The sequence below is a fragment of the Coffea eugenioides genome, chromosome 5, assembly GCF_003713205.1.
Source record: "Coffea eugenioides isolate CCC68of chromosome 5, Ceug_1.0, whole genome shotgun sequence".
Classification (NCBI taxonomy): Eukaryota; Viridiplantae; Streptophyta; class Magnoliopsida; order Gentianales; family Rubiaceae; genus Coffea; species Coffea eugenioides.
In genome coordinates this window covers 1,849,045-1,869,764 of record NC_040039.1, presented here as the reverse complement: position 1 = coordinate 1,869,764, position 20,720 = coordinate 1,849,045, and the positions used below count along the sequence as shown (strand labels likewise).

At 35.2% G+C, this 20,720-nt stretch overlaps 1 protein-coding gene across 1 annotated transcript; it reads left to right on the top strand.

Moving 5' to 3' along the window:
• Window positions 1–2,611: 2,611 nt before the first annotated feature.
• LOC113772381 (DExH-box ATP-dependent RNA helicase DExH6) lies at window positions 2,612–19,959 on the top strand. The gene is made up of 14 exons (XM_027316974.1): window positions 2,612–2,792; window positions 5,634–5,724; window positions 5,887–6,193; window positions 6,321–6,395; window positions 6,587–6,631; window positions 7,472–7,562; window positions 7,673–7,731; window positions 11,292–11,453; window positions 14,507–14,559; window positions 14,796–14,829; window positions 14,932–15,021; window positions 15,108–16,112; window positions 17,866–18,963; window positions 19,159–19,959. Exons 1-14 carry the CDS (start codon window positions 2,627–2,629, stop codon window positions 19,618–19,620), a joined length of 3,738 nt encoding a protein of 1,245 aa, XP_027172775.1. The 5' UTR covers window positions 2,612–2,626; the 3' UTR covers window positions 19,621–19,959.
• The last annotated feature ends 761 nt before the right edge of the window (window positions 19,960–20,720 follow it).

Below are 20,720 nucleotides of genomic sequence, written 5' to 3'. Positions count from 1 at the left end.
ACTAAGAGATATGCCACAAATATTTCAAACACTGACTATTTAAAATAGGACGAATGTCGCAAAATATGAATGACACTCTGCATTTTTTTATAATAGCAGTCCCACTATCCTATTTTCATAATAAAACGCTATATAATAAAGAAGATAGTTGGAGAGTTGTCATACAAAAATAGAGTGCTATTAACAATTGCCTTAATATTTTGTTACTATAACAATTTTTTTTTATATTAGTAGGTTTGGATGCATAGCAAATATGCAAAAAGGAGAAATTCAAATTTGAATGTATGTTATATGTCATGCATCCTAACCTTTTAATTTTCTCCACATACAAAAGAGATGGAAGGGAAATAAAAAAATAAGAAAAAAGATGGAAGGGAAATGTAAAACAAACAAATAAAAAATAAAAATATTAGACGTTTTTTGACTACATATATCAATATAGATTTTTAAACCAAATCTTTAATGGTATTCTCATGTTCTTATTTATCTATTTTTATTTCAGTTTCTTCTTTTTCATGTTTAGAGGGGAAAAAAAGAAGTAATGAAAGGATAAATTTGTCAATTTGTTAGTTTGACTTTGACAATGGCTATTTTCAATCTTTGAAAGAAGCTTAAAAACTCATGGGTAATTTCCATCTTCACTTGTATTTGATCTCTGTGTCATGTGATTGGATGTCAATAGGCCGGTTGCATCTTACCTATTGATTTGCATTTTAACACGTAATTTCCTTTTCTTTTAATTTTTCACGACTTACCTTCAATTTAGTTTAACCTAAGTGTCTTTTTTTTTTATTGGGTTTTTGCGTTGGTAGACAATCACCAATTTTGCGCCGAAGAACAAACTGCATTTTCAATACCCTTATATGATAAAAACATTCCAAAAATCTTATAAAAGCAACTCAATTGATTTTCCCTCATCTTTTTTTTTTTTTTTTTGTCAACACAGGGGTGTCCGGGTCAATCCTTACGGGGCCCGACTAATCCCCTGCGGTCCGGGAGAGGAGGCCCCACTCCACACCGAACACGTTAACAGCGGGATTCGAACCCTGAACAAGTCAGGAAGGTCGCCATACCCTAAGGAGGGGGAGCGGACCGCTCGAGCTACCCCGTGGGGGCAATTGATTTTCCCTCATCGAAGATACTTTTTTTGATAAATTATCTTAACTCTACATGTCTTTTGACATTTCATTTGAAATGAAATTACATTATTATTATAATTGATATATAATTGAACTACATTTTTAGCATCGCCATCGTACACTTCTGGTGGTAAGCATATGAACGAGAAAGTGACCAAGTAATACTCAGAGAAGATGCACTCCAAGAACTAGTACCACAACGCTTCTATTGACCATTCCATTTTCCAACCAACAAAGAAGCTCTATATGACAACATTTCGATCGATATTATAGATGAAGTAAGGCATGAAACACAAGTGACTGTTGGATACTTGACACCTATGTGTATTGCTATTCTAAGTGCATTTCTTACCTTTCATGCATTAAACTTTCTAGTTTTTGTACCGACAAATTGTAAACATTTTTTTGACAGTTGCTATATTTGCCATGTTTGGCCTTCTGTTGGACTTTTCAGGGGTTCTCGCCTTTGGATCTTTTATTGTGATTCTGCTTTATCAGATAAGGCAAATTGATGGAATTATCAAAATTTTCTCAATTAACAATTGATGGGATAAGTAGCATAGGAATAGGACCTGTGGTTCTGAGAGAGAGTTGAAATCTTTTTAATATGTTGAATTATCATTTAGACTTTGTCGGTTTTTCTCTTCTTGAAGCTTTTCTATCACCATTTAAAATTCGATGATATTTTTTGATATTTATACGTTCACTGACACGATAGATTTTGTGTACCTCAACCAATATGTTTTTCGCCTCCTTATTATATAGGTATATCTTTTGGTTTTTATCACCTAATTTTATAGATTTGTTTTTTGGCTTTCATAAGTTGAAGATTGGGGGGCCTAAGAAAAAACATGCCATCTAAGATGGCCTGACTTTTTTGGTTTTTTTTTTGACACAATCAGTTGTATAATTTTGGGTGAATTCATAATTTTGTTTATCGAACCTTAGCTAAGGTAGCAGATGTAGCGATAACAACAAAGGCACTTGTAACAAGCCAATATGCAGTGGCAATAGTCACGGCCAAGATTGCTCACTAGAAGTCTGGAAGGCCCCGTACAAAACTTGGATGGGGCTAGGTAAAAAATGCATTATTAGCTTCAATTTTATTTGATACCCTCACATTACAATCTAAGATATTAGAAGCAGCTTTCATTTATATAACTATTTTAGTTGAGACTAGGGTGCGCTTGATAAAATTGAAGTATGAATTCCTTGCTATGAATAATCAATTTTTCCTATTACCATTACCCAAACTTCCCTCTCCTAACGTTTCCTGGGAAAAAAAAAGAAAAAAAAAAACCCAAACTTCCCTAAAATTTCCACGTAGGGTACTACTATTGATCAGGCCCCATTTCTTAAATGTCGAAGGCCAGCTGCAGCCCATTTGTATTTCTAGCCCATTTACCTTTCTCCCCCAATTAAATCTTAAACTTAAACCCAAGAAAAAAAAAAACAGAAAGGCAAAGAAACAGACAAATTTGAAATTCATGGCAACGAGCGGGGCAGCTACGCCGGCGACGTCGACGGCGACATTTTCCGGCAAGAAAAAACAGCGGAAAGGCCGACAGCCACAAGAGAACATAAATGTCTCCGAAGCTAGTCGGATTAACATCTCGCAAATTCTCGAACAGTTTCGCGCTTCCAACGAGCTAGGTAAGATGAAAAGGATTGGCTTTTTAATTTTTTGCAACTTCCTAGGTTTTGGTGGATTAGTATTGTTAAGACCTTATGATTTCTTTGCTTTTACTTCTGCTTGATGATTAACCCAATTGAAATGGAGTAAGGTCTTCCTGTAGGAGGAAATATCGTATGAAAATGGGTGTTTTTGAATGGTTTGAGTTGATTATGCGATGGAAAATTAGTGAGAAAGGTGCAGTTGGAGCCCTAATTTATAAAAAAGGGTGAAATTCTAGACTGTTTAGTATCTTCGGTACCAGAAACTGAAATTAGAACAACTGCTCTTTTGTAACAAATAGCCTGAAAATTTAGCATATTGATGTGAATCAAGGCCTAATCATGTTATTTTTCCTTTGAAGCTCTTATTACGTAGTATTTGCTAGATTAACTGGAAAATTGTACAATTGACGCGCTTGGAGTTGTATTTAATCAAAAGGGTACAATTTTCGAGTATATATTTTAAAAGGCATTTTTACTGATTTGTGTACGAAATGCCGAGTTTCTTTTTTTTTTTTTCGTTTTTGGCGCACATGCAGTAGTTTTTTGTGTCCTCTCAATTAATAAAGTCGTGACGTGCACATTGATGTAAATCAAGGCCTAATCATGGTCAATTCACCTTTTTTTTTAGTTTGTTAATTACCAAGTATTTCCTAACTAGATTGAAGGGAAAATTATGGAAACGGCACACTTGGTCTTTTATTTTATTTTATTTTTTGTAACAAATGGGGCACAATTTCTGGGTTTATATTTTAAGGGCCATGTGTACTGACTTGTGTACGCAATGTGCTTTTTTTTTTTCACAAACATATAGTAGATTGTGCCCTCTCCATTGATGTAAATCAAGGGCTAATCATGTTGACTCACTTCTATTTGTTTTTTAATTTCTAATCACATGGTATTTGCTAATTAGAATAAAAGGAAATCCTATAAATGGCATACTTGTGTCTTTTTTTTTTTTTAAATAAAAAGGGCACAAATGTTACATGTATTTTAAAGAGCATCTGCTCTGATTTATGTATGGCATGTACACTATTTTTGTGCACGCATGTTGTAGTAGATTGTGCCCTTTCACTAATTTTTCCTAGATTAGAGCAAGATTTTATTGTTCCATCTTATGTTTCAACAATTTGAACTTGAGGAATGTGGTGGATAATAATATTGAGAGTTACTTTATGATCCTTGAGCTACTGCATCAAAATGTAATGTATGGTTTTCACTTGGTATATTTGTTTGTTGTCTGTAAGAATAAGCACCTATAGCAGGATAAAGCTTACCACTGTGCAATGTTTTTAGTTACTCTGTCAAATAGGAGAACTGAAGATCTAGCATCAACTACATTTGAGTTAAGCTAGGTTTGTACTGCATATGCGTGGAGACAGATTTACTCATTTAAGTTCTCAGACGATAGATGCATAGCTTTTTCTCTATGTAATTGATGATTTTTAAGGAAGCACTTGATTTTATGTTTCAAAAGTAAAAACAGATTTGAAGAACATATTGTGGAAAGAATATTTGCTTGTGAACAGTTTCATCATAAATGGTAGATGACTAGACATATGTCTCTGCCATTTGCATATGCTTCCCATGTTCCCATTTTGTGTAGTGCCATTCAGAGAAATAATTTGATGATCCATTAGTTGTTTAGTCAAGTGCGGGGAAAACAAGAGCACCAAGCATATTGAATACTTAAAACTGTTGTCTCATAGATGCTTTACTAAAGGATCCAGAAGATCACATAAATATATGCCACGAATTGAGAGTTCAACTAAGTTGTTTTAGGAAAAATTACCAAGTTCTAGGATGATGTCAAAATGCTAAGACAATTAATGCAGTTACTTTATGTATGTAAGCTAAGCTATGCGGTATTTTGATAACATATTGCTACTTGAAAGTAAATGTCACACACACGCACGTGCGTGCACGTATTACACAAAATAATGATTCATTGGCCAAGGGATGAGCATCTCATGCTCCTGTAATCAGTAAATAAAAGTGAATTGACTGTTTTGCATGCCAATGATCACAACCAGAATGTGCTAGGTCAAATCTAGGCACTGCATCAAGGATGAGCATGTTCTTTAAAGCAAGAAATGGGCACCCCACTAGTGTGTTATTGTAAACTGTGAACTGGACACCTTTCTAGTTATGAATATCTCAAACCTTCTTGTCTGTTAGTATAAAGCCCCACTGTGAACTGGACACCTTTCTATCCACTATAGCTGGTTTGTCCTTTGCAGATTGAGGAACTAAATTTCACTAAATTTCGAGATTTATAATTTACTCAACATTTTCCTACTGCTAGAAAATGGTGTCCCTGTCAATCCTAGATTAAATGAGAAAGTCTATCTTCCTTTATTTTTTAAATATTTTTTTAGCTTTTTTATTTTTTAAATATGCTGTTTCTGACTCTGGAGCGAAAGGAGCAGATAACTTTGTACCAATCATAGAGAAGGAAGCAAGGAAAACATCTATCAATTTATGAGTAGTCTGTGCATGACCTTGTGATAGTCTAAATATACTTGGTTTGTCAGGCTGTATCTGAACTCAAAAAACATTGCTTTGATATATAATAATCTTTTAACATCAGCAATGATTTTTCATTTGATTGTCAGGTCTGGGTATGAAGTTGATTGAGTAAAAAGTAGAGTTGTAAATTTTGAGTTCATTAGGAGTGGAAACTTGGGGCAGTGGCTTCCATTCCCCCTTTTTTTTTCCTAGTTGTTTTAAGTTAAGTTAAGCTCAAAGCTATGTGCACCTTGTTGATCTGAATATTCACATATGAAATGAAATTCCATTTTCTATGTTTGAATTGTGCAGTGTACACATTTGATGTCAACCTGACAAACCGTGAGCGTGCTGCAGTGCATACATTATGTAGGAAAATGGGTGTGAAGTCCAAAAGTTCTGGGTCAGTATTAGTCATTTACTCCTAGTTATGATTTTGCTGATCTCTTATTATTGTAGACTACAATAGTTGATAATTCACACTTCCATTGAATATTTTGTTTATTGGTTCAGTTAACTCTTCCTGATTGAAAGGTTTTTACATCAATGAACTTCCATAGTGCAGGCGTGGGGATCAGAGGCGAGTTTCTGTTTATAAGACTAAGAAGAAAGTGGATAGCACAAACGAAAACCTTACCTCTTTCACATTTTCAGAAGAGGCTAAAGATATATTACAGGATATGTTTGTGCGCTATCCTCCAGATGATGATGAGATGAGCCAATATATTTCTGGAATGCATAATGAGAAAGCTGATAAGGTACGAGGGAAAAAAGATGACATTTTTAGTAAACCTTTGCTAAGCAAGTCAGAGATTGCCAAAAGGGTTGAAGCACTTAATTCCCGGGCAGAAAAGAACCAAAACCTAAGACAGGTTCTTGATTATTTGTTTATGATTCCCTTACATACTTGTTATCTTGATTGTAATACAAATGAACTTGCAAGGTTTGGTCCTGATAAAACTTCTACATCTTATGCTTTATTCTGATGAATGCTCTCAGATAACTGAAGGAAGGGCCAAGCTTCCAATTGCATCATTTGCAGATATCATTAAATCCACTGTAGAATCTCATCAGGTTTTCTTCTGTCCAATGTGCAATTATCAATATATATACATATATATATACACACACACACACACGTATATATATATGTATTATATATATGTATATATATGATTCAGATGCTGTTATTTTGTGATTCAGTAAGTGCAGTATTATGTCTACATCTCTTTCTAAGGAGTCTTTTTTGCATGTTTCAAAAGCAGGTGGTTCTTATCTCTGGTGAAACTGGATGTGGAAAAACTACTCAGGTTACTGAATGTTCCTGTCTGTATTTACTGCCTGCATTCTTTCCCAAGGCAGAATGGGATGAAAATCTTCATGTGTGATTCTATATTTTCTGTGTGCACACTGTTTTCAGCATCAATGTGTTCAAGTTCTTTACTCACAACCTTTCTTCTCAAAAAAATTATGCCTCATGGAAACACAAGGGTTGGAGAATGATCTTTCATCTTTTCTAAAGCATATTGTTCTCTATTAAGCAGACTGAAGGCTATCCTCACTGACTTGAACATAATTCAAGAGTACAGCATGGGCCTTTATCTTTCTTTATGTGCATTGGTTTGTCAGATGTCTTTCTTTTCGTCTCTTGGTTGGATTTGGAGGTTGGAATGCAGGAGCAGAGAAAAACAATACACGAAGATCTATTAGGGCCTCTAAATGTAAACATATTTATTTTAGCACACAACAGTGACTTTTAGGGAAACAATATCTTTTGATGTACCAGAATTAGACTTCACCAGTCACCATATGTCTTTTCTTGTTACATGTGAGAACAATAAGGATTGTTGAGTATATTTTAGATGATAACTTGTTGCATTCCTCATTTTCTCTTCCTGATTTTTGATGACAGAAAATAATTTGTAGCATAAATCTAAATTAAGCATTCTCATCCAGAGTTCCCAAGTCACTAGATCTGATGAAGCTGAGTAGCTTCCATAGTCTGGTATATGGTATTATATGCTTGCAGTACCACTTTTATGTCAGTTTTACTGGGACATGCTTTTGGTGGATCACTTCTCGTCATATTATGATTCAGATGATTTGCCTGATGTAGAATCTCATTCTTTGCTTTCCCAAATATGGTATAGGTCCCCCAGTTTCTTTTGGATCATACGTGGAGTAAAGGGGAGACATGTAAAATAGTCTGTACACAGCCACGACGAATTTCTGCTACATCAGGTAAGAGATGTGTTTTTTTTTTTTTGCATATGGTAACTTGTACTGAACAAACTATTTTGAAGTTCATTCTTTCTCCACTGGACATGAATGAGTGCATTTTTTGTATGTAGTTGCTGAGAGAATTTCTGCTGAAAGAGGTGAAAATGTTGGAGATACTGTTGGCTACAAGGTACTACTTGTATTCCTTGCTCCTTGCAATCTGAATGAGCTAATGTTGATTGATGGCCAGTTCATTCTCTGCAGAATGTGATTCCACAGAATTTAGTTCAGAACTGATGTCCTGAAATATAGAAAAATTGTTTTCATCTGTACCATGGAAACTTGTAATCGAGAATGATCCAAACAGAAGTATCTGATGCACTTTGGTGCGAAATTTATGACTGTCCTGATTTCAATACAAGTTGGATTTTATTTGACTAAATTGATATCTTGTTCTGATCAAACAACTTTAAGGTTAAAATCTTATGGATTGCTTATATGCCTATTCTACCTACATATGTAGGAGTGCAAATGTATACAAATACGACAAGGTATAAGTAATACAATAAAATATGAGATGCATCCTTTTGTAATAAGGCATATATGTATAAGGTTAGTACTAAAGTACACTGTTTTAGGACCAAATGACTCCTATTTTTTGTATAATTTCCACTTTGAATTAAGTACTCTGATCCTTGCCTGTATAATGGAAGATATAGATTGTTTAGTTTTGTTCCTAGTGCTTAAATTATTTGAAAAAGCTAATAATTCTCCACACATATATCTAAATTGGATAATTTTGTGTAAGCCGAAATTCTGTGGCTTTTGATTGTTTTCTTCACAAGTTTAGCTTATTCTACAGTGGTATTAGGATGAAAGAAGTGGTGAGCTATTGTAAAGGGTTAATGGACTTTCCCTTTTCGTGGAAGGTGGTGGGGGCACTTTAATTTCTCAAAAGAAGTCTTAGTGTCATATTGCGACAATGTTTTATTAGTATTATTTCAGGCTGGCTAGGATTTGATGTTACTAAATCTTGTGTTCTGATCTCTAAGGAGAGGAAAAAGAATTTATGCACACTCTTAACACCTGCAATCTAAACTATATGATTTTGATTGTTTTTCCAATTGACTACTTCTAAGTTTTCCTTGTAATTTTATCCACTAAAGCAATAAACTTTACTTTTAAGCTTTTGAATGCCCCTACTATTGTATACATTCTTATGCTTAATCAACTATAACTTCATATAGTTTTTCTCGATGGCCTCATCTGGTCTGCAAGGGTTCTGACCTTGAGAGTCAGAGATGATTTCTGATTTGTATATTCCACTGTGAGGGTATTTTGATTCAGGAAATGGATTTTATTTCCCTAAACTAGGAAAGTGGTGTTACATGCTGGGGAATCCTAGTTTCATGGTTCTATTCTCACCTCTTTCCTTGGAATTTGAAAGAATGTGACTGAAGACACTATTTCACATTATCAATTCCCTTTCACGTCACTGCTTCTGCATTTGTCTCTCTCTTTTATCTTTTGTATTGAAAAAAAAAATGTTAGTACGCCTCGTGGGTGACATCTAAGGTGAACACATCACATAGAGGTTTCAAGAGTACAGGAAAATACTCCACCGCAAATAAAACAAACTATAACTACTGGAGAAATCTGGATGGGATGCTCAAAACTAGGTGTGCTTAGAATTTAATGCCAAAACCTGAAATGATGCTTTGCCCTACTGATTGAAAATCTGTTGCATGTCTGGTAATGATGACGGGATTAAAACTTAACAATATTGGCCAGAATTCAAGAACTCTTTGTTGTTTCCAGTGGTATATAATAGCCAAACCTCATGAGCTCTATTCTTTCTGAGTGTTACCACAATTTCTTCAGTGTGTTGTTATTTTGCTACTCTTTGATGATTTCCATATTAAATAGATGAAGTTCATTGTGTTGAAAGATTTTGATTTTTTTATTTCAATCAAAATCTACTCTATTCAAGTTGATTTTGTTTAAAAAAGCAATCATCCTCTCGCTGGGGCTTATTTTTTCAGGATATCATTTTTATAATTGAGAATTTGGATGGAAACTTGTATGGGTGGAAACAAATTGCAAGAGTGGCTTTCTACCTTCTTTAAATTTGATGCACAGCCAAAAGGTGCTTGTGCAGCCATTGTAAATTACATTAACCTTTTGAAGTCCAAACCACTTTAGAGTTTTATCAAGTGATTTAAGGCAATATGGATTCTCACATATGAAGGTCCAGCTCTAGTTATTTACTGATCCCAAAATATAGGGTCAAAATCTAGTTGCTCTGCTGCTTTTGTCTACACTTGATGTGAGGGCTTGATATGCTTAGAGGATTATAGTTTTTAATCTTTCCATTGGTAGTGTATAGTTTACAGGAAAATGGAGGTTGATGAGGAACAGTTACTTTCATTGTGTTCTTATGAAAAAGTTGGTGATATACAAACACGTGGTGATGACCAGTAACTCATTTCTTCTATTATTGTTCTTGCCAAATAAATATGTAAAGGGTGTTATTTTCAAGCTCCCTTACTCAAGAGAAGCCCAAAAATATCTTCTGCTTGCTTCTTTTCTTTTTCCACAATATTTTAGTTCTTAATTTGAACTTTTATTAAAACATAGATCATTTACCGAAGATTTCTTTACCATTCTTTTTTTGGTTTTTGAACGAACACTAGAATAATCCAATAATCTTCCGTTGTGATCACAGAAACTTCTTGTATTCATGTTCTGTGGAAGTAAATTCAGAGAAATTGACTTTCTTTTTGTATTCAGGCTAACTAAAAGATGAAAATTATTGACATTAATCCTGCATTTCATACTTTTGAGTTGCTCATGTCCTTGCTAGTATCTCTTGGATGTTCTGCTAGTGTAGTGGTCTTGTAAGTAAAGTAGTGGGAAAAGCACACTGGGTATGCAGAGTAATAAAAACTTAGAAGTTTTGTATAATATAATACAAAAATGGTAGAAGTTAATGGGTCAACAGGGGGAAAGAAAAAGCAGAAGTTATTGGAAGTTTTAGCTTTTCTTTTTGAAAATAAGTTATTGGACGTCAAAATAATAGAAGTTATTAGAAGTTACTAAAATTATTGTTTGTTGTGGTTATATAGCGCTAATCCTTACCTATATAAGCGTAAAGATGGAATAACGAAAACTGAGGAAAATTTAACACCAAAATCACCCCTTATGCTTTATATATAGGAAGATATCCTGGGAGAATGGCGAATTGAAAATTGAACTTGTTAAATCAGGTAGCAGCAGATTGGACAAGCTGAATCTAGCAAGCCGACAAAAGGCTAAATCCAGGTCACTTGAGACAAGTTACTCACAGTTTACGAACTGAAAAAGGGCTAGATGAAGTTTGAAGAAACATTCGCTTCTCTGTTGCTTGGTTTACAAAGGTTGATTAATGTTCTGATAGCAACTTGTGTTTTATGATGCTGGATATCATGCTGAAGATGACTACTTGGGCAACAGCTCTCATTCATTTTCAACCTTTTTTGTTCAGTCACAGAATAAATGGCCTAAAAAAGAAAAATCGTTCAACTGAATTAGTCATCAGACTCATTGTACAAATAAAAAGCTAACACTAACTTCTGCAATGATGATGTTCAGCTTTTCTCAGCATATTTAATGCATGTTAATAGTTACTTAGATGTTCCGCTTGTTTCAACTTTATATGTTTTTGTCCCCTGTACATCTTTTAACATCAAGTACATTTCTGGAAAATGCTAGATACGGCTGGAAAGCAAAGGTGGAAGGCATTCATCAGTTTTGTTTTGCACCAATGGCATATTATTGAGGGTTTTAGTTTCCAAAGGAAGCAATAGGATGAGCAAAAATGATTCCAAAAAAGTTGCAAAGGATGAAGCATCTGATATAACTCACATAATCGTGGTTTGTCCTTTTCCAAACTTATTTCCAGACTACATGCTACACTGCGCTGCTTGAAGTCACTTATCAGAATAGAATTTTTTTACACCTGTTTGGAGAAATCTAAGAAAATATCAAAAGCTTTTTATGCCTTCATTCTTGTCATGGTCAACTGTATACCAGTCTTCTTAATAGTTGCATCATCTACATTTAGCTGCTATCACCAGAGCTTGTCAAATTTGAAAATTTTGCCTTGGTGAACTTTTCTTTTGTTTTTGATCATCAAGTGCAATAGAAAAGTACATTTAGTACAATTTCCTAACTATCTTAGAGGAAATCTTGTTTGAAACTTTTGCTGGATGCTATGCAACTTATTTTTGATGCTTTGGTCATGATTGTTGTTTTGTTTGCTATAGCCCCATAAGAAGGTTTTTTTTTAATTATTATTAAAAATCACCGCATAGCTTAGATACTTTTGCATTCCATGCACCATGTCAGCTATTCATAGCACATAGTACTAATGTAGTGCACTCTGTAATTTTGGAGATGTTTCATCTACGCATTCAATTATTTCGAGTTTTTAGTCCAATGGGTAATAAACTGGTTGTACATCACCTATTATGTTGCATTATATTGACCTAGAACAATTACCATATAGACAAAAAGAAGATATTCACTGCAGCAAATTGAAGAATAAAAGAGTGTATCTGTCAAATCTTTTCTCCCAGCATCCCTCGTAATTCTTTCCCCAAACCTCAACTTAGGGACACGCTGTGTCTCTCCTTTTCTTCTTCAAACCAAATGTTCTCCTCATGGACAAATAAGAATAATTTGCATTTATGAGGATGCAGCGGAAGAGAATGAAGATGAAGAAGTTAATTGTTATAATTCCAGTTATGATAAAGTTGAAGATGACTTTACACAAGATGGATTAGGTGACTAGTACTCTATTATAAGATGCTGGGTGCATATCTTAATTTCTTTGAATTGACTCTATATCTCCAAAAAAAAAAACTCAAGGGATTCTATATTTATTTGACTTGTGTGGTATTTATTTGTGTCTGTCTTATTTTTTGTCTGCTTTTATGATCTAGAACATTGATTACTCTATATTTTTAGACAAGAATATATTGCTTTTTGTTGCAGAATTTCTCTGTAGAAATAATACAGATCTTGCACATTAAACCCAATGGGCACTGTTTGCACTATAATGCACTATGGGCAACTAACAAATTGGGCTTTGCTAGCCATTCAATATTTTGTAAATCCTCTGCAGTGTAACATACTGGAAATTACCTTTCAGCTACAGTCTCCAGCGAAGTGTCCCAATTTAGTCTTTCAAGTTGGAATGTGACTAATAGTTTCTTATCTTTTAAAAGTTTGCCAATTCAGGAGGATTGGTTACATAGTTTTTTAAGATTTCTTTCCTCCAGTGGGCACTTAAAAATCTAGTGATTATTGAGTGCTTTGATCTGTTGAAATTTAATTGAAAATTTTCCAATGATGAATTGACTAACTTCAAAAAGTTAATGACTACATGCGTCAAAGCACAACCTGAGGAAATTATATCAGCACATGCTCCGACTGTATGGTGCTAAACTTGCAGTGCTTCCACAAAGAATGTGAAGAGTACATACTGATCATTGAAAAGATAGATTTCTATTATGATTCTGCTAATGTTTGAAGCACTAAATGTGAAATTGCTATCTATTTTGAATGTGTATCTGTTTCTATGAAAACTTTGGACAAATATGCATATGACAATAGTTTCTGATGAAGTTACAAACGATGTTGAACCTCTGGCATTATAGCAAGAAGGTGTTAATCAAGTTAACTGGTTACACTTCTAAGCCCTTGCCTGTGGGCAGAATCTGAACTAGCTTTATTCATTTGTAGCAAGAAGTAATTTTGCACGCCAGTGCCATGCATTGATTCATTAAATAGAATTTAATGTTCAACTAAATTAGCTCATTAAATGGGGCTGGACATTTGAAAGTGCACTATGGCCTAGGCCCAGAGATTAGCTCTGTTGTCTTTACATATAGTGCAATGTTGGATGTTGCCTTCTCAATGCATCTATTGATTTTACATCAGATACAATGGAATATTCTTTGCTTTTTGGTTCACATTGGAGGTAGTTATATGATATTTTTTACTCCATTTAACATTGGAAGTTGTTGGTTATTTTGTAATGCTAAGGTTACTTGACAGTTTAACAAGTAACTACTTGTGTTTTAAACTTAATTAGTATAAGAAGCCTCTGCATTATGCTGATTGTTAATCTTTCTAGTTTTAAAGTAAACACATGCAAGAATATCAATTTTTGTCTGTTCCTTTTAGTCTGTTGGATTTGTAAGTTTGCTTTCATATCTTTATATGTTGTATTAGATTATTTGTAATCCAGGGGCTGTTGGCTACAGATTACATACTAATGTTGTTTGGATAGTTGTTGTACACAAAAATTTTTGTAAATTAGACTGGTGTGTATCCTGTTCGCTATAAATGTCGAAAAAGATTTAAATCACATACCATTTTTACCAACTGCTAAAGCGGAGGAGTTTGTCAGGTTTCTTCCGTCTTAGTTCCTTCAAGTCATTGTCATTGGGACTTTATTGTGTGAACTGCTTGTCGGCTCAAAGTTTGAAACCAAATGTTAGGGAATGGTTTTAGTGGGGTGATGGTAAACATGTATGGTCAGCAAGCACAATCATATGACTGATGTTAATTTATGTTTATGATTCTAATGGTTATTTCCTTGGTGTGGTCTCTATCTATATTGACGGTTGACTGACAGGTAGTAATATATACCTCTGGAGCTATTCCATTAGATTTACTTCCATCAGCCAAAAGTAGGATTTCCATTCGCTTTATTGTTAATATAGTTGGGATTCTTATTAATTATTCTTACTTATTGAACATCAGAAAGTGGACCGTTACGCTAGGATATAGTTGCATCAGTGGAGGATGCATCTATAAAAAGTGGACGTTGATGTGTTTATTTGTGTTTTTGAATTGGTCTTTTTATTTTATCACTCTTAAAAATCTGCCCCAGTAACATTGTTGATTTAACATTGTAGGATGAGATTCATGAAAGGGATCGGTATTCTGATTTCATGCTGGCAATTCTCAGGTGCCTTATTGAAGCTAAGATTTTTTATTTGCGTGAATATTTGCACTAGTTTTGGTCAAGTCAGAGTTATATTATATACTGATTGAGGGGAATTTCTTCGTAAAATGCTTGACAATTGGCTGATCCAATTCCTCAGCTATTTTGCCGACTGCGCAGAAATCTTTCTTTCTTGTTTTGTTATCATCATTTTTTCTTAGAAATATTATTTGTATTAATTGAATTGTTTTTACCTGCAGAGATATGCTTCCTCTGCACCCTAATCTACGACTGGTCAGTACACATCTTAGTGTCACTTTTTCTTGAATTTAATTCATTCTTTTACCACCTTTCTGCTGCACAAGCTCTCTAAATTGCTTAGTCACTCATTTACAGGTACTGATGAGTGCTACAATTGATGCTGACCGTTTTTCAAAATATTTCGGTGGCTGTCCGATTATCCGAGTTCCAGGGTTTACATATCCTGTAAAATACTTTGATTAGTATTTTAGATTGTTGGCTACTGAAGATTGTCTTGCGCTGTCTGTGACTTTTTAAGACTTTTGTTTCAGGTGAAAATTTTCTATCTGGAGGATGTACTTTCTATTGTGAAGGCAAATGAGAATAACCACCTCAATACTCCTTCAGAAAGTAATACAATTGGGGAATCTGCATTAGCAGAGGAATACAGGATTGCACTTGACGATGCCATTACTTTGGCTCTGTCAAATGATGAGTTAGACACCCTCCGAGATCTAATTTCTTCTGAAGGTTGCCAGAAAATTTTCAACTACCAGCAGTCTTCCTCTGGAGTAACACCATTAATGGTTTTTGCTGGGAAGGGCTGTATAGGTGACATTTGTATGCTTCTCTCTCTGGGTGCTGACTGTCACTTACGGGCCAATGATGGAATGACTGCTCTTGATTGGGCTGAACGTGAGAATCAGGGAGAAACTTCTGAAATAATAAGGCAGCATATGGATAAATCCTTTTCTAACTCTGAGGAGGAGCAACTTTTACTTGATAAATATTTGTCCAGTGTTGACCCTGAACTGATTGATGATGTCCTTATTGAGCAGCTTCTGAAAAGAATATGTCATGACTCACAGGATGGAGCAATTCTTATTTTTCTTCCTGGATGGGATGATATAAATAGAACACGTGAAAGATTACTTTCTGGTCCCTATTTTAGAGACTCTTCTAAGTTTGTAATTATACCTCTGCATTCCATGGTTCCATCTGTGGAGCAAAAGAAGGTATTTAGACGGCCCCCTCCAGGTTGCCGAAAAATTGTTCTGTCAACCAACATAGCTGAGACAGCTCTTACCATTGATGATGTTGTTTATGTTATAGACAGTGGAAGGATGAAAGAAAAGAGTTATGACCCTTATAACAATGTATCAACTCTACAGTCTTCTTGGATATCAAAAGCTAGTGCCAAACAGCGAGAAGGACGTGCAGGTCGTTGTCAACCAGGGATCTGTTATCATCTTTATTCCAAGCTTCGAGGAGTCTCCTTGCCAGATTTCCAGGTTCCTGAGATCAAGAGAATGCCAATTGAAGAACTATGCTTGCAGGTGTGTATATTAATGCACTCAGTATACAAATATAAATTGTGTCAAATGCCAAAAGTTTTTCAAAAAATTTTTACTCATTTGAAGAAAATAGTGAAATAAAATACTCCCTCCATCAGTCCACTCACTCTTATTTTTTACCGTGGAGTGAACACACTTTTTTCAGGAAATCCAATCTTATAATTTGTACTGTTAAGTTGTCCCCCATCATTGACTGAAATAAAGCATGACAAATAGTTGTTGTTGAAGTGTTCACTTAGGGTGTGATTGAATTATCATATTAAAACTATTGACCTCTGGGACAGCCCAAACTAGCAAGTGGCTATATAAATGGGACAAAGGCAGTATAAATTGTAAAACTCATATAGCATAGGAACTGCAAAGGGTTATGTTAGTTAGTTGTAAACTTGTTCATCTATTAGTTCGGAGATAATTGGTCCAACACGGGGAAACAATATTTCCCCTGATGTGTAGCCATGTCGACAAGGCTGCCAAGAACCCTTTAAAGCCTTGTGCTTGCAGTATGGCCGCCCTAACCTGATTTTTACCTGAGTTCCAGCCAGCTGTATTTTTTGATTGAGTCCAAACTGAATATATGTTCATTTAAAAATCATAACAATACTCACTTTTTTAGACATAGATTCCCCTCCATTTTTAAATTCTTGTTTATCCATTTTGATTCAAATTGTTAATGTCATTTCTCATCAGTCAAAATTGAGCTCCTCACAAAGAAATATCCTATCATTGGGTCACCATGCATGGTTGAATTTGAAATTGTATGTTAATTTTTGGCCCAAAGAATAGTATCTTATTTTAAATGTACTACAATATCTCTTAAATTGGAGATTACACAAAGAGGGTTATAGGAAGAGATGATTTTAGTCTCAGTTGTACTATATTTATTTCAAATCACAAGCAGAGGGATGTAACCAAGAAATATCCTATCATTGAGTCAGCATGCATGGTTGAATTTGAAATTGTATGCTAATTTGGCCCAAAGAATCAATATCTTACTTTAAATGTTCTACAATATCTCTTAAACTGGAGATCACACAAGAGGGTTATAGGAAGGGATGATTTTAATGTCAGTTGTACTATATTTGCTTCAAATCATAAATAGAGGGATGTAACAATCATTGAAGGCTAACTTAATTTGTACAGGCATCATGACTCACTTCTCTGAAGCTTAAGTTGATGGCTGTGCTCATAGTTCCTACATTTGCTTTTTTTGTTATAGTTCAACATGCAATTAAATGGAAATGAAGAATAATATGAGTACTTGTGCTGCTCCGATAGAATAATAATCCAGATTAAGGCTTTGATGGATGAAGCTGTGGTGAAATAATTTCTAGAAGGTGAAGGAATATGTTTTACTTACTTTTTCACAAAAGCAAAAGAAAACAGAAAGTTAACGGGCATATTCAATGATGCCTGAACTGAGATTGAAGTGATTATCGGAAATGGTTATCCATTGGGATATATTGCTATATTGCCTGAGTTCCCATTCATCTTGATCAATCCCAACCAGTTGCTTATGTTTCATGTATTGTGCTATTATTAGCCAATCTATGCATCATAGAATCTGTGGAACCATCATTTTTTATAGCAGTACTCAGATTGATATTGGTAAATTAATGGGAGAAAACTGCTTTCCCACCAAAAAATGTTTAACTGAATAGCATTTAAGCTGATATTACCATCAGATCAATGTTAATAGTAGAGATTGTAATAACTTCAATGTTGTCCTTACTGGCAGGTGAAGCTTATAGATCCAAATTGTAAAATAGAAGATTTTCTGCGAAAGATGCTGGACCCGCCCATTTATGAGACCATAAGAAATGCAATTATTGTTCTCCAAGATATTGGTGCCTTGTCTCTTGATGAGCAACTCACAGAACTTGGAAAGAAGCTGGGGTCTATACCTGTTCATCCTCTGACAAGCAAGATGCTTTTTGTTGCCATATTATTGAACTGTCTTGATCCAGCATTGACTCTAGCTTGTGTTTCTGAATATAGAGAACCATTTACTTTACCAATGCTACCTAATGATAAGAAGAGAGCTGCAGCTGCTAAATCTGAGCTTGCTTCACTATATGGTGGGTTTAGTGATCAATTAGCTGTTGTGGCTGCATTTGATTGCTGGAAGAGTGCAAAAGAAAGAGGTCAAGAATCAAGATTTTGTTCTCAGTATTTTGTCTCTTCAAGCATCATGAATATGATATCAGGAACGCGCAAGCAACTTCAATCTGAATTACTTCGAAATGGTTTTCTACCTGGAGACGATTCTTGTTTAAGTTTAAATGCTCATGACCCAGGAATACTCCATGCTGTTCTTGTAGCTGGTTTATATCCAATGGTTGGGAGATTGCTTTCACCTCCAAAATGTGGAAAGAGATCTGCCATAGAAACTGCAGGTGGTGATAAAGTACGCCTACACCCTCATTCGACTAACTTCAAGCTGTCATTCAAGAAATTCAATAGTCAGCCTCTAATAGCCTATGACGAGATAACTCGAGGAGATTTAGGCTTGCACATACGAAATTGCAGCATTGTTGGGCCATTGCCATTGTTATTGTTAGCTACAGAAATAGTAGTTGCACCTGGAAATGAGAATGCAGATGAGGAGGATGACAATGATGAAAGTGACTATGAAGATATGGATGATGACGCTGATGAAGATGAGACGGAAAATCATGGTGTGTCAGATGTTCACCAAGGAGAGAGAATAATGTCCTCTCCTGATAATACAGTCAAGGTTATTGTTGACCGGTGGCTTCCGTTTGAGTCCAAGGCTCTTGATGTTGCTCAAATTTACTGCTTACGAGAGAGATTATCTGCTGCAATTTTATTCATGGTAATCTCTCTCTCTCTCTCTCTCTCTCTCTCTCTAAGTGTGGTTGTCTCTTGATTTCTTTCTGACATGAACTGATGGGGATAAATAACTTGCGTGTCTTCTATAAGAGAACTATGTTAGGATGTCAAACTATGTCCAAACTAGCCTTTTAGTAGAATTGGGATCTTGGTCTAATCTTTTGGCTTTATTGCATAGGTGACAAATCCTGGGAAAGTCCTTCCAGAAATGCTTGGGGCCTCCATATATGCAATTGCCTGCATTCTTTCATATGATGGTATGTCTGGGATTTCATTGCCATTGGAAGCTGTTGACATGCTTACGTCTCTGGTTGATACCACTGTGATTGGTCAGTCGGATCCTGGGAGAAAGAAAAGGGTAGGTCAAAACTCCAGCAGCTTTCTTAGATCGCTCATTTCCCCGGCCAGAAGTCACAATGCTGCTACAAATTCTCAGCAAGTTGGCATTCATGGGTGTTCAGTGTTGAGAAATTGCAATAACCTGTCAAACCATCATCAACAATCTGGATTTACTTCAGCAGGCATAAATGTATGCCAACGGCCTTCATCACAACTTCCCATCATATCAGGATCAACAGCGTATGATGCAAGAACTTCAAGGGAGGATTACCGTAAGCGGCCACGTGGAAATGTGTCATAAGTATGGTTTTTTTTTTTTCACATTTAACGAAGATATAGGACAGAAGAAAAGATTAAAAAAAAAAAACTGATAATGAGGTTTATGTAGTTTGTAAAAGAGTACATGAAGCAAGTGCGACAAATGTTCCGTAAGGCTAGTTCTAGTTTCTTGACGACCAAAAAAGTGATCAGATGTTTAGTATAACCGAACTAATCTCCACTTGAACAAGTGGCAGCATGTACTTTTGTACTATAGACACAGATAAAATGCTTGTTTATAGATGAGAAAGTGCTCTTTGCAGAACAAATTCATGGAACGAGATGTCTGTTGATTTTTTGTGCACAAATGATTGCACAGGCAGCTGATACCGTCTCATCTGTTACAGATTTTGATACGAGTCATCTTCCTGGGTCTGATATTCCAACAACTTATATTTCAGTCACAGCATATACAAACTTTTTCTGAACTTGATTTTGACAAAATCCAACTTGAAATATACCCTGTGGGAAGGCCTCTATAATTTTCCATGTGTAGTCTTCCTGCATCTGGTCCACAGTTTTCTTTTTGAGGTATTTCTAACACGCACAGTTGTTTCATGATCCTGATGCAACAGCTAAATGTACCTGGAGCTGTGGTGGTCTTTTTTTGACCTACAAAGCATGAGAGTACACAAGGAAATTTAGGAACTGCTGCTGTGTGGTGACATGGATAAATGGTATTTTGACACAGCATATTAATTTTAAGATAAAAATTACACGAATTACGAATCCGCTATTTGCATGGATTTCCAGTCTTAGATGGAAGCAGCCTTGAAGAAAAAAAAAAAAGAAGAAATTCAGAGCAATGCAAAATGCTGATCTATAGCCTCTTCTGAAAGCACATTTTGCTGAATCTTCTTGTTGGCAAAATGGTAGCTGCATATTATTAACTTATGAAACCAATGTGTCAACTGTGAATCGCTCCTAAGCAACAGCAAGCATAAACTTTATGCTTCCAATGGTATTTACTCTATCCATTCTCCCATTAATTTCAACAAAACCAGGAAAATCTTGAATTGGAGCTTATGTTTTGGGAAATTTTGGTTTGAAATTCCAAAGGACATTAATTTTATCTTCTGTGCA